Below are 14041 nucleotides of genomic sequence, written 5' to 3'. Positions count from 1 at the left end.
CCAGACAAGAAGCCAGCTCCGTGCCCGCTCACATGGGGCTGGGCCTCAGGGGAAGGGGCAAGGCTTTCCTCCTGTCAGGGCAGCTTGATGCCCTGACAGCCCCCAGGCTGCTGAAGCCGAAGAGGGAAGCAGCCTTGGTCCAGGGCCGTCAGAACATCCCCCCACCCTCCTTCTGCACAGGTGCACTACAGAGCAAGACCTTCAATCTGCGGCTTTCCACTGTATCGAAGTCATTTCATTTTGCGGGAGAATGTCACACTATGTCCAGCCTCCTTCCTTCCAGGGCTCTTTTCTGCAGGGCCCATCAGTCTCCAGCATCAGCCTTGCCCCCACCCTGCCTCTCAGCACCCCCATTCTCCCCCTCCTACCTGCTGGACCTCTCTCAGCTCAAAGGGAACCAGGACCCCCAGGGTCAGAGCCAAAGGCCCCTCCTTCCCGTCTGCCGTGCTCCTGGCCCAATACCTACCCCGACCCTCACCCCAACCCAGTATCTCTTAGGTTCCATCTGAAAAGCCCCAGGAACGTACTTAGGTTTGGAGAACGCCTCATTCAGAGTGGCCCTGAGGTCCCGGGCGCTGATCTCAGAACCCTAGAGAGAGGAGCACAAATGCAAGGCACACCAGGCCCGGCAAGCTCTCCACGGGGCATTCAGACTCATGGCCCTCGGACCCTGTGGCTGCTCAAGGCTATGACATCTTCGCAACCCCAGCTCTGTTTCTCTGGGGTTCCCACAGCCTGGGGGGATGTGTGCACTAATGACGTGGGAAAGGACGCACACAGGTCCCCAGCCTTCTTTTCCGAGAACACCCTCAGGCAGAAGTCGCCGTCCTGGAAGGGCTCAAAGGTGGACGGCACCACCAGGTACTCCCCCCAGGGGCAGCCGGGCCGGGGCGCAGACCTCCTGCAGGTTGACGTAGGTGCCGTGCCCGGCCGAGGGCTGGTGGCCCTGGAAGAAGCGCTGGCCCAGATGCACATCCGTGAGCCCCTCCAGCTGCAGAGAGAGCAACGGCCAAGGTCAGTCCCGCTGAAACCCTGGGGACCAGGGTGAAAAGCTCGGTTTTATTTTTCTGACTTTGGGACGGGTGATTTTTAACCCTGAGCTAAGAACCAGGAGGCCTTGATTCCCCTGATCAAGTACTTTTAGAGCACCTTCTGGTGCCAGATCCCGTTTGTCACTGACCTTGACTAATGACCTTGGCGAGACCCTTACCCTCTTCCTGGTTAAACGAAGGGTCCAACGCCAGGATCCCCAGGGTGCGCTCAGCTTCCCTCTGGGCATTTGTCTTCATGAATCACCCCCTCACCAAATCCAGCACCCTCACTCTGTCCTGTAAGGGTGTGGCACTGACCACCCCAGTACCAGCCTGTGGCTGGAGAAGTGAGTTTAAATCCTGGTCCTCTAGCCAAAGCGGCTGCCAGGGTTTGCCCATCAGGGAAAAGGGCTCTGCAAGGTGAGCGGGCAGGCAGGCTGGGAGGGCAAGGAGGCAGGCGGGGGAGGAGCAGCCAGCCCCCCTCCTCCGGGAGGGGGAAGGCTCCCCAGGCCCTGTCTGTTTGACGGAGGGAGAGGGAGGCAGCCGGTGTTCAACACGGGCTAATTAGCGACTGCCGCGCTTCAGACACACAGGTGCTGGTGCTGTGGCTGCTATAATTAAGCCTCCCACGGCCCTGCATCTCTGTGGCCGATCTTCATCAAGATGCCTGGGACACAGGGCAGGTGCCGATAAGCTGCAAGGGCTGTGCCATCTTCGGCGTGACCCGGAGCCAGGATGCCCACCCTGAGTAGACAGACTCTATTCAAAATCACCAGGCCCTCTTGGGGTCACGGGGCTGCTAAGCAGGGGAGAAGGCAGGGCCACCTGCCCCCTCTACCCTGGTCGGGACTCCACCAGGGGTCCCCAGCCAGCCCCTGCTGACTTGAGCACAAGGACAGCCACAGCTCTGGGGAGTCCCCTGAGATTGTTTACACTTGGCAGGAGAATGCTGGGGGTGGCCAGCAAGGCCATGGCCAAGGTCCAGGTGTCACAGAGCTAAATGTCATTCTTGCCATCCCTGAGGACAGCGGGGGGGGGGGGGGCAGGGGGTCAGCAGGAGGAAGTCTCAGTGGAGCTGAAGTGGGGAAGAGAACTCTAATGGGGGCTGGGCTGGGAACAGGGCACACTGAGTTCCAGCAAGAAGCCAGACACAGGATAGACTAGAGAGGCCCTGCTCGGGAGACCCGAGAGGGAACTGGGAGACACAGAAAGGAGAGCTGGGTCCCTTCTGCCCTTCCAGGCGTGAGCCACCAGGCCCCTGGCATGGCTCCACCAGGGGTGATGGGATGGGGGTCGAGCAGGGAGGTTCTCCAAATGTGGGCCAGGGTCAGTGTGAGCATCCCTGGGGGCTGGTTAGAAACACAGCTTCCCAGGCCTGCCGTGGAGCTGCAGAATCGGGGACTTGGGGTGTGGGGACAATATGCTGGGATTTAACAAGCTCCCTCCCCCACCCAGAGAGGTCAGAGACAGTGATTAGAGAGCTGTCAACTCAAGACTCTGGCGCTGGGCAAGTCGGGTTCCGCAGTGACACACCAAGGGCACAGGGAGGCTCTGTCGGGGGCAGGTGTCACTGTGGGCACGGGTGACCTCTGTCACACAAATGGGGCATTTCTGGCAGGACCCCCCATGGCCAGACCTAACTGAGGTGTGGACTTAATGGTGTTCAAGCAAAGAAGAGAGGTGCGCTCTTGGCCACCCAAACACCTTTGCCCGTCACCTCCATAACCCACAACACGCACATCCATGGGCCAGGGGGCAGGTAGACCAGAAGTTCGCAGCCTTGGCACGGGGCATGGGCCAGAGTGCTGGAACCGGGACCTCACGGCCACATGCTCCATACCTGGCCGAGTCTGGGCACCCGGGAGAGCAGAGGCAAGGCTGTAGCAGGGCCAGCACACGGCCACCTAATTACTGCACCTGGGCCCAGCTGGGGGCACCCCAGACGAACAGTGGCTCTAATCTCAGTCACAGGCTGGCCTTGCCCCCGAGATTCTGACGTGCAGTGAGTCCTCACTCAACGTCATTGGTGGGTTCTGAGGAACCTCGGCCTGAGGCACAGCAACGTCTAGCAGAACCGGTGTCACCAGGGGCTCACTGACAGGAACAAGAGTGCAGTTCCTAAGGCACATTCCCGGTCACAGAAACACCACCAAGCTCCTAAAGAAAGGCCCAAGTCCCTTCTAATGTTAAACACGGAAATAGATGTGAGCTATACATTGAAGAAAGAGGACTCAAAGCCAGTAAGGCGATTATTTGCTGCTCCACTTACCCCAGTTCAGGGTCTCCGGCAGCTGAAGCCTTTCTGGGAAGCTCAGGGGGCAGGGCGGGACCCCCGGGGGCACTCACTCCCACATCCATGCTCGCTCAGGTGGGGACCACCTGAGAAAGCTCCCTGGTGTGTCTGGCACGCAGCCCAAAGAGGGGGCTGACGTCATACAGCCTGCCATCAGGCCACCCGGTCCCCTCCCTAGGAGCACTCCCCGGGGTTCCTCTCTCTTTCTGGACTAGGCAGAGGGGAGAGCCAGGGTCGCCTGGGATGGTGACAGGAAGCCCCAGATGGAAGCATGACGACGACGACGATATGTCTCCCTAACCTGGCTATAAAGCACTGACGAGGCGCAGGGAAAGCCAGGAGCCAGACAGGTGAAGTGGGAGCTTCCTTCCCTTATCGGAGATCAGGGCATTCACTCTGTGGGCTGGATAAGGGGGGGTCCCGAGCTACACTCTGCTCGTCTGGATAAAATTAGGCCAGCGGGCACACAGGGGGCGAGGGTCACCACTGTCCCCTTCCACAGGGGCCTGGCAGGGCTGACTCAGGACCGTCTTCACCGGCTCTCTGGGTCACCAGCTCACCAGGCCTGTGGGGGGGGGGGGGAGCAACTGCCACCAGAGGAAACACACGCTGCTGTGTGCCCTTCGTGAAGACAGCCACACTACATCTCACCAAAGGAAGGGCACCTCTGTCGACACTCACATACCTCTTAGGGGACCTGCGGGGCAGAGGAAAACCGCAGGCCCCCTGAGAGCACCGAGGTCCTCCCTCTCCGTGCCTCTCATCCCTCCCCATGTCTCGCAGACACACTGTGAGATCCCGGCCTCCTGAGGACCAGGTCTGCGCTAAAGCAAGAGACTAGTCAGCATTTCTGAAACTGAAACATCATCGATGAAGTTCAAGTCCATCTGTAGACCGAGACTTAGCAATCTGAAGGGAAAAAAGGCTCTGCTTTTTTCTTTACTTTCCAGATGTGTGATCCATGTAGGTTCCCAGCATAGCAGTCCGACCTGCCCTGTAGTAGCTCACTGTGAGTCCACCCTGTGAGCCCCTTGGCGGCAGGAGCCGTGAGCTGTGCCCCCGAGTCTCAGATCCTTGCACAGCACCTGGCACACAGTAGGTGCTCACGAAAGTGTGCTGATGCACTGGGCACACAGCAAGGGCCTTCCTTCCCAGCTCTCTAGCCCTAGAAGCGAAGACTCTGGTTTGGCGTTATTTACATCCTAGGCGGGGATGGAAGCGCTAAGCAGAGTGGAGGTTATTTATTTGGAATTATTTTCTCCTGACATCAAGCAGGAAGTATTCTCCAAAGTAAAATGCACACACATACACACACCCTGAACGGGAAAGCCCTAAACTCCGAAGTCAGAGGAAGAATGGGGCCAGAGGCGGTATGAGCTCGAAACTGCCCTTTTCGTTTCTGGTTTCTTATTACCAGGCTTCTCTTTCTATAAATTATTGCGGTAATTTATACTGAGAAGTCGGGCCTCCAGCCAGCGCTGGGTCTTCCCGATTAGGAAGAACTGGATTTTTCCCAAGAGATTCATTTTTACCAAGATCTTATTAAAACCACCATGGTGAATCCCTCCAGAATTTGTCATGAGGGATTTGTCATTCTCTGCCCGTATGAAAAACTGGATTCCGTTGGCTCCCAACTAGGCTTGTTCAGAGCCAGAGCGCCGGCTATCGCATGGCTGTGAGCTGCACAGGCAGGTGGTCACTGCAGCCAGACACCAGGGTCAGCTGCGGTCCCCAGTCCCGGGACACCGGAACCCAAACTGGCCAAGTAACGGCGTCCCTCCCTTCAGTCTACATGCCCTGTGGCTTCCAACAAGAGTCGTGAGGCTGTCCAGGGAGGAAGGGGTGTCTGTCCTTGGCTCCTATGTCCAGCCTTCCTCTGTTCTGTGATGCCCCTCAGATTCTTTGTGTCACCTCAAATGCCTTGTGCCCCATGTTCCGGGCTCTTGTCCCCTGAGAAACCTATACTTGGAAAGCATCTAATAAGCATGTTGACATTGAGCCCGCAATGACAGGGGAGGCTTAATGAACTCCATGTCTCCATGGGAACAGCAGAGATTAAGGCATAGGAGTGAATCTCTAACTGTGGAATTCAGACCTCAGTAAGGCCACTGGGAGAGGCAGTTAGGAAAGCAAGGACAATGCTGGACTAGAAATAGGCAAGCCATAGGAATACGTGCTCCAATTACCGGGCACAATATTCCGACCCAAGACACCGAGTGCACTGAAGGCCGGTACCCCGGCTCAGGGTACCTTGTAGACAGCGTAGCTGATGCTCAGCATGCCCTGTCCCATCCTCTTGTCGCCTGCGGTTCTTCTGCACCAGGCCCAGCAGCACGGTGCTGCAGGGCTCACCCATGCTTTCTTCCCAGTGGTCGTCCTCCTCATCCAAACAGATTTTGAACTGGGGATTGGTCCAGTGAGTGGCTAGAAGTCAGCAGGAGGTGGTGGTTCCCACCATGGGGGAGTAAGGGGCCAGAACAAAAGGAAAGGGATGAACCTGGATCATCCCAAAGAAAGCATCCTTCCGGTCCAACTGTACCTGGTGAGCAGCCTCGTAAAGCAAGTTTCCTTTACAAGGTGGTGAGGCATTTTCTCCTGTCTCCCTGCCCCACCCACAAACACACCGAGGCATCCCACAGTATTCAGAAGCTCAGCGCATTTCCATTTGACCAACCGGGAGCCCAGGAGTGCTTGCCTGGGAATATACACGGTCCCCCACGGTCCCAGGCTACAGTGGGCACCCCCACCCCCAAAGAAGTCACTTCCAGATCTTTCTGAGAAATGATCTATGTTGCCTTGGTCTCATCTCCTGGTCTGTGAAGACGGACCCACCTTCTAGAGGGAGGGAGGGAGGACTCCAGGTAACCAGTGTGTCCCAGGGAAGGGGAGGCCCCTGCACACAGGCTAGAAAGACAGCCACTCTTGTCTGCTGGCACCTGCCGTCCCGTGGCCATGTGCTCTCTCTCAGACGGGCCCCAGACTCACGTCACAGCCCAAAGCTGCCCTAATTGCTGACCCCTGTCCGCTGGCCCAGAGAGCTGCCTTGATTGCTTCCGTGTTGCGGCCCACGGATGTGACACACCCTCGTCCAGAGGAAGTCCCTTCATAATGCACGAGCAACAGTAATTGGCAATTAAGAAGTATGCCTGTCCCACTGTCTACGGAGAGGTAAAAGCATTGCTTCGTTTCCGGTAGGACTTTTGAAAGTAATCCCTCAAAACAGTGACTATAAGCCAAGGCGCAGTGAAGTAAAACAGGGTGACCGAAGGCACATAGCAAAGGCCGTGACAGTCGGCGGCAGAGCGTAACTGAAGGACATAGCCTGACAGGCACTTCCACACTAGGGCCTCCCCAATTTCTATAACGACGCATCCTGAGGACAGACAGGTGGACAGAGGGGACATTCTCTCTCCCAGCCTCTGAAGGAGGGTCTCCCTGGATGAAGTAACAAGGCGTTCACAGACAACCACGAGCCACGGATGATTATTTTTTTTCTTAACAATTCGGTTACTTATTCAATTCCACCGCCCTAGGATCTCCACTTCTCGAAGCTTTGATTTCAGATTTCATAGCCAAAGATGGTCCAACTCCAGCGGAGACAGAGACCATTGTGCGATCTCCCAAACTCACAGCGTAACCAAAGGGCAGCCACTGACAGCTTGTTGGCAGCACAGATGGTGTGGTGCTTCGGCACATTCAAATACCTTAGGCACCCCCTGCCGTTCTGAGCCCCCAAATGATCCATGCAGATTCCCTACACCTTTTCTAAGAGCTTGCTAATGGCGAGCATATTTTAATTTCTCCCACATGCAACATGAGGGCAATCGCTCCGTTTTTTGTTTACGCTCCAGCAGAACCGGAGGATGAGAATGAGCCATAAAAATGATACCTGCCGTTGGTGCAACGCTCCCTGTTTACAGAGCGCTTCGGGTGGTGGGTGTCNGTGACAGTCGGTGGCAGAGCGTAACTGAAGGACACAGCCTGACAGGCACTTCCACACTAGGGCCTCCCCAATTTCTATAACGACGCATCCTGAGGACAGACAGGTGGACAGAGGGGACATTCTCTCTCCCAGCCTCTGAAGGAGGGTCTCCCTGGATGAAGTAACAAGGCGTTCACAGACAACCACGAGCCACGGATGATTATTTTTTTTCTTAACAATTCGGTTACTTATTCAATTCCACCACCCTAGGATCTCCACTTCTCGAAGCTTTGATTTCAGATTTCGTAGCCAAATTTGGTCCAACTCCAGCGGAGACAGAGACCGTTGTGCGATCTCCCAAACTCACAGCGTAACCAAAGGGCAGCCACTGACAGTTTGTTGGCAGCACAGATGGTGTGGTGCTTCGGCACATTCAAATACCTTAGGCACCCCCTGCCGTTCTGAGCCCCCAAATGATCCATGCAGATTCCCTACACCTTTTCTAAGAGCTTGCTAATGGCGAGCATATTTTAATTTCTCCCACATGCAACATGAGGGCAATCGCTCCATTTTTTGTTTACGCTCCAGCAGAACCGGAGGATGAGAATGAGCCATAAAAATGATACCTGCCGTTGGTGCAACGCTCCCTGTTTACAGAGCGCTTCGGGTGGTGGGTGTCACCGCTCGGTTTTGAGATTTAGGACACTGAGGCTCCGGAAAGCGACCCTCCCAGGGTCCCTCAGCTGGTAAGCTGAGGGACGGTGGCAGGAAAGGACCTGGCCTCCTTCCTGTCTGCTCAGCATCATCTCTGCCACCCTGGGTGGCTGGACAGGGGATGAAGGAGAGAGCCTGCCTCGTGTGGGATTTTATAACGATGCTGCTTCCATGGCACTGAGCACAGGCCGGCAGTGAGCGACGTGTGAGCAGAAAGCAGCTGGCCCTGTCCATGGACACAGCCCAAGTCAACCACCAAGTCACCACAGACTGGGAGGGAGCCTGGGCCAGGGCAGGTGGACAGTGGAGGAAGTGGGTTCTGCCTTCCTTTCTTCATCCTCCTCAGAGACGTGGGGTAGATTTTTTCGGACTTCCTCCTCAGGAGCTGGACCGACTGGACCTAGGAGGAGCCTGCGGAGCCTGGGTGGATTAGAGGTCTCCTGGGAACGGGCAGCTTCCCACCTTTGTAGTGAGATGAGGGTCAGTGCAGAAGCAATGACTTTGCACCAGATCATTCCCACCAGGGACAGAGAGCTCCAGTGTCTCCCAGGGCAGCGGGGAGGGGCCACCTGCAGGCCCTAGGTGTGGCCGCCCATGACCTGCAAGACCAGGCACCCCCACCTGGGACTCAGGTGCAAAGAAAGGGCTACTCTGATGGGCGTGTCACTCAAGATGGCAGAGGAGACCCTGTGTTCCTCTGCCCCACCACTAGCCACTTTGTCCCAGAGCTCACTGGGGAGGGTGCCAGCCGCCTGGGCCTGGAGGGAATGAACAGAGGCCTTAGTGCAAGGTGTCGAGACACGATTAGTATGGAGAAGCACATTCTTGGGGGACAGGGAGGAGGACGGTGAAGCAAGGACAGTCTGAACACATAGAAGCTGGAGATGGGTGTCACCTGAGATGGGGCCTCGGGGGAAAGCGGCAGAGGCACCGCCCCCACCTTGCTGCCCTAGTCTGCAAGCCCCGGGGTAAGCGGGGCCTCCAAATGGTGCCCAGAAGCCAGAGAACAGAGTGCAAAGGCACTGCCCAAAGACCCACGGTCCCGCAGACAAGCTTAAGGAGGTGGGCCCAGGCGTCCGGCTGCCTCACCTGGGTAGTTCGGGCAGTCACCGGCGGTGCAGCCCCGTGTCCAGCGGCCGCTGAACAGGACCAGGCTCCACTTGTGAACCTCCTCACTGCTCAGGGAGTCCGGGGACAGGTTGCAGATCTCCAGGCGAGAGAACTGCCTCAGAAAATCCGAAAAAGACATCCTGGGGGCAGAGGGAGGGGAGGGCTCTCCGTCAAGAGAGCAGGGCTGGGAGGCTGAGGGAAGGCAGGCCTGCAGGGCACAGGGAGCAGGCCACTGGCCAGCGCTGGGCTTCGCTACAGCCCCCGGGGACAAATCCAAAGGGGCTCCTGTCCAGGGTCAGGTCTGCACGGCCAAGCAAAGAGAATGAGCCGGAAGCTGGAAGAGACCCCAGGAGGTGATCTGAACAAAGCCCCTGCCTCCAAGGCGGGGGCTCTGTCTAAGCCTGCAAGAGAGTTGCTCCTATTTCATTCTGACTGACATCCAGCAGAGAGGCCTCTAAGCTGTGTCATAGTCACAGGGTGTCCTTATGGCCCTGCTTAGCCCACCCACAAAGGAAGTCGCCCCATGTAGATGGTGAGCTACGTCTCAGATCAAAGATGCGCGGGGATTGCTCTTATTTCATGGGAGAGCTTGGGAAGCTGAGGAAGATGGGTGAGAGCTAACCCACGGTGCAAGTCCAGATCTCGCATTGCCCATGCTTTGGGCATCCCGGCAGGGGGGCAGAACCACGCAGGGGCAAAGGGGAGGAGAACGAGAGCCCCCTGGCCCGGCACCGAGCTGGATTTCCTGAACACCCAGAGAGACAGGGAGCGAGCCGCAGCTGCGGGCCAGCTCTCCGGCACACAACACACACTCACCAAAACTCTCCGTCCTCGGCCTTCCTGTCCAGCTCTTCCTTCTGCCTGGGATCTATGTAATTCCACTCCGGGGCACTGGGGAGGAAATTAAATGAATTTTTTATGTTTTTCAATGAAGCAGAGGCCACTCCTGAAGGGTTTCTTGCAATACAAACTATTCACTGCAGCTAAATATCCCCCGAAAGGCCAAAAATGAAATTTTTTTTGAAAAGGCCTGGAGAAAAGGCAAAACATTGTGGGGAGGGGACACAGGCTGGATACAGGGACACTGTGGCCACTAGCAGGGTGACCCCAGACCTGTGGCAGGAACACGATGCCGTGGTCTTGCCCGAATTTCACTCTCTGGACAAGCTTCACATTTCTAATTAGGAATCCCAGGCCGCTGAGCACAGACATGAGGACACGGATAGAGGAGACGCAAGGACGCCTGTTACAGAAGGCATGCACCGATTAGTAAGTCTCACCCGGGCTTATCTGCGGGTCTGGGGAAGGTACTGTGAGAGGGTCTGGACGCCTCTGGGCCCAGGGCCACAGTCCACCCTCTGAGCCAGGACAACCAGGCCCAGTTCCTTGGCAATTGCCCTAAAGTGATGTCACCCTGGGAGGCTGCCTGCTGGTGGCCTTTCCGTGGCAATGCCCGCAAACTCTGTTCAAATGCCGTCCCCAGCCACCTGGCCTTTACCTGAAACGTGCAGGCAATGTCTGAACAACAGAGCAACATCAAGATCCATCTTTTAAAAAAATCTCTTTCCTGAATGCTTTCATTTGGCAGAATCGGGGACTGGAGCTTTGAGCCGTCTCAGGCAGTCGCATGAACACCCTTGCACACGGGAGGCCGATGCTGGGCCCCCAGACTCCGGCTTCTTCACGGGAGCAGGACGGTTTTGAGCCTTCACATTGTGTGACTACATGGGACGAAGCTCCCTCAGACCCCTGCTGGCATCATGGTTTTAAGGGCCGCATGTGGGTTACATGCACGTTTAAGGACACATTGCAGGGGTGCCTATTATTATGACCATTCCCATTTCTGGTGGCTCTTCATCAATGACACTGGTAAATTCTATTTCCTTTCCCAGTGACAACCTGCTACCCCCGTGCCAGCAGTGGTGACTAGAAGGAAACTGTCTCACGTGCCCAACACACTCGGTGACCTCGATTCTAGGGCACAGCGGTCCTGGGACACCACGGGAGGCCTTGGGGTGCAGTCGCCACCTCGCACTGACTTCCTCTCCCCAGCGGAGAGGCCCGCCCAGGAAGAGACTGATCACTCACGACTTGGCTGGGAAAGGTCAGCATCAGCCCACTGGGAGCGTGGGCGACGCTCCATTCATCATGGCCTGCTGTGGCCAGTTGATTCCCAGGACAGAGTTCCACTTTCTAAGTGGTCATTTTTTGTGGGCGCTGAGTGGGGGGCTAGCCTTTGTCAGACAGACCCGGGTTTGCGGAGCAGAAGGAATCCAATTGTGACTGATCGATCTCACCTTTGGACCGCCACAGTGTGGTGGGCAGAAAGCAGACAGACCGTGCAGCCCAGGGCCTGGTCCAAGGGAGATGCCCAACTTGCAAATGCCAAGCAGAGACCCAAGGTCAAAGGCTCTGGCTAAGTGGGTTTCATTTTGCTTTTCCCAGACTTGGAACCACTGACCACCCTTTTCTGAACAGGCTGTGCGATTTGAGGGCAGGTAGTGCCGCCGAACTCACTCCACCGTCCTTGTCCTCAGGACTGCGTGTTTGCGTGACGCCCTCCCACCCAGGGAGCCCCCCACTGGGGGACAGAGGACAGCACCTACTTGTCACTCCAGGCTCCCGTCCACTCCACTTCGCCCCACGGGTTCCTGAGTCTGATCAGCCTCTCTGGACGACCACGGAAATCCACCTGCAAGGTCCGCACACAGGTTCACATCAGCTCCTCAGATTCGCATGCCATTTGTCAAATGTCCCCAAGTAACCACACTTTTATTTGCTTTTAAAGTGCGTTGTCAGGCCTTGGCCAACTGCTCTATTTGCCACAATTTGGTTGAGTAAATAGTGAATTCAACACAAATACAAGCTCTCATGTGCTTTGAGGTGGGTTCACATTTCATAGCTGACACAGGTGTTAATACATCAGACCTAATGATGACAAACGCCTTCCCAGAAAATACTAATAGCACAGCAGTTAGCATTCATGGAGCATCAATTGTGGACTAGGCATGGTGCTAAGTAGTTCAAAGACGTATTCTCAGGGCCATGGTTGGGTAGCTCAGTTGGTTAGAGCGTTGTCCTAAAACTCCTAAGGCTGCAGGTTCAATCCCCAGTCAGGGCACATACAAGAATCAACCAATGAATGCATATATGAGTGGAATAACAAATCGATGGTTTTTCTCTCTTTCTCTCCCTTCCCCTGTCTCTAAAAAAATACATTAAAATGCGTTATTCCCTCATTTAAACCTCCAGGCAATCCTGCAAGCTGGGTCTGTCCTTATCTTTATGTCACAGCTCAGAAACCTGAGTCTCAGAGAGGCTAAGTTACCCACGATTGGTTAGTGAGAGGAGGTAAAGGGGGCGGGCACCCAGGCAGTGGGTCTCCGAAGCCCACACTCAGGAATCACATGCACCACCCTCCCCTACTCATTCCCCAACGTTCACTGTCTCACTTCCCTTCATTATCTTCCGTCCTAGTCCGACGCTGACACATACTCGTATCCGGGAATTGACTTGATCAAAGAACACATTCATGTGAACACACACACACGGAATGAATATCTCTACCATTTTAATGAATACCAAGACCCGAGACACCCACTCATTTCCCTTTCTGCCTTGGCTATTGGGAAACCCAAAGCAAAATGAATTTCTCAGTTGTTGCATACAGTAAATAAAAACTAATAGAAATTATTAAGTACATAAATAATATAGTAATGAAAATAATGAGAGTCACAGCCCACGCTCTCCCCTTGGGTTGGAGGGTGAGGGGTACCTGCACTTCCTCCCATTGGTGCGCCCCACCCCGACAGGGAAGGTACCTTTTCTCTCTGGAGAACCTATGGGATTCTACTGTTTGACCTGTGAAATGAGAATCTAACTGAGAACGTCTATACCTTCCTTCTAGAGCCTTCTACCTCCTCCTGGCCATGCCCCAGAGGAGTACTTGCATTTGAGGTCCCATTGCCCACATCTGAATGGGCAAGAGTCAGACGGTCCCTGGCACTGAGCAAGAGCTGACCGCAGTACACTCGTGGTGTCCAGGGCTCTGTGCAGCCAGAGAGTGAGTTTCCCCAGAGTTTCCTGGGGGCTGAGCCCCCCTCTCAGGGTTGCTCTAGACTCCTGCTCACATCATGGCTTATTGCCCTTGCTCTCCCCCTGTCCGATTTTACCTCCTCAACTCCGGTGACAGAGTATGCGTGATTCTTGACCAGCTTCTGGCTGGTGATAGCTTCCGTTTCAGCTGTGCCGGAGACCTGGGTTGAGAACACAGTCCACTCAGGATGGTCAGCCCTGACCTTGTCGGCACTGGTCCTAAAACGCCTCCCAAGGACGCAGCACACAGGCCCGGGGTCCTCTGTGTGGGGCGCAGGTGGGGCAATGCGCCACATGTGCGTAAAGGAAGCCTGTCCAGCCAGCCCCTCTGTAATCAGGCCTGCCATCCGGGCAGGGTGCTGCGTGGCTGCCAGGCCTGGAATGTGATTACCAGGCTTTCAAATGTCACGAGAAACTGGGAAGTCATTTATCCTCCGACGGTGACCTGATGCTGCCTGAAGAAGACTGATTCTCTGTGACGACTGCCCGGGACAACTTCTGGCCCCCTGCTGTGTTCGGTGACCGAGTTTCCCCATCATCATTCCTGCTTCACAGCCCGCCCCTCCCCCACGCCCCAAGTTGCTCCTCCACCAAAAACACTCCACCAAAATCTGCTAGGATTTTCACAGAGACACCACATTCGCATGCCTGAGGTCACCAGGGGAGGGCAGGAGAGAGAGAAAGAGCCTGTGACAACAGGCCACAGGCCTGGTGGTGTCCACGCTCTAGCGTCCATGCCACCGCAGCACCCCCCTCTGCCACCCCCCTAGACAGGACGCGGCCCCTGGTTTCAGAACCTCATGCTTCTACAGAGTCCATATTAGTTTTCCAAAATCCCAAAACAGCTTCGTAAAAAAGCAGCATGAAGATAAGGCT

General features: G+C 55.8%; 1 protein-coding gene across 1 annotated transcript in view; it reads right to left on the bottom strand.

Moving 5' to 3' along the window:
- LOC119003152 (calpain-8-like) overlaps nt 1-14041 on the bottom strand; it is a 66119-nt gene that overhangs the window by 35651 nt on the left and 16427 nt on the right. The window contains 9 exon segments of the mRNA XM_037069366.1: nt 532-589; nt 790-870; nt 872-991; nt 5560-5626; nt 5628-5748; nt 9050-9210; nt 9887-9961; nt 11677-11762; nt 13243-13326. Coding sequence (XP_036925261.1) covers nt 532-589; nt 790-870; nt 872-991; nt 5560-5626; nt 5628-5748; nt 9050-9210; nt 9887-9961; nt 11677-11762; nt 13243-13326 — 853 coding nt within the window.

This window comes from Sturnira hondurensis, unplaced genomic scaffold, assembly GCF_014824575.4.
Source record: "Sturnira hondurensis isolate 20B ecotype Veracruz unplaced genomic scaffold, ASM1482457v3 Scaffold0018525, whole genome shotgun sequence".
NCBI lineage: Eukaryota > Metazoa > Chordata > Mammalia > Chiroptera > Phyllostomidae > Sturnira > Sturnira hondurensis.
This window is presented reverse-complemented; position numbering and strand designations above follow the sequence as displayed.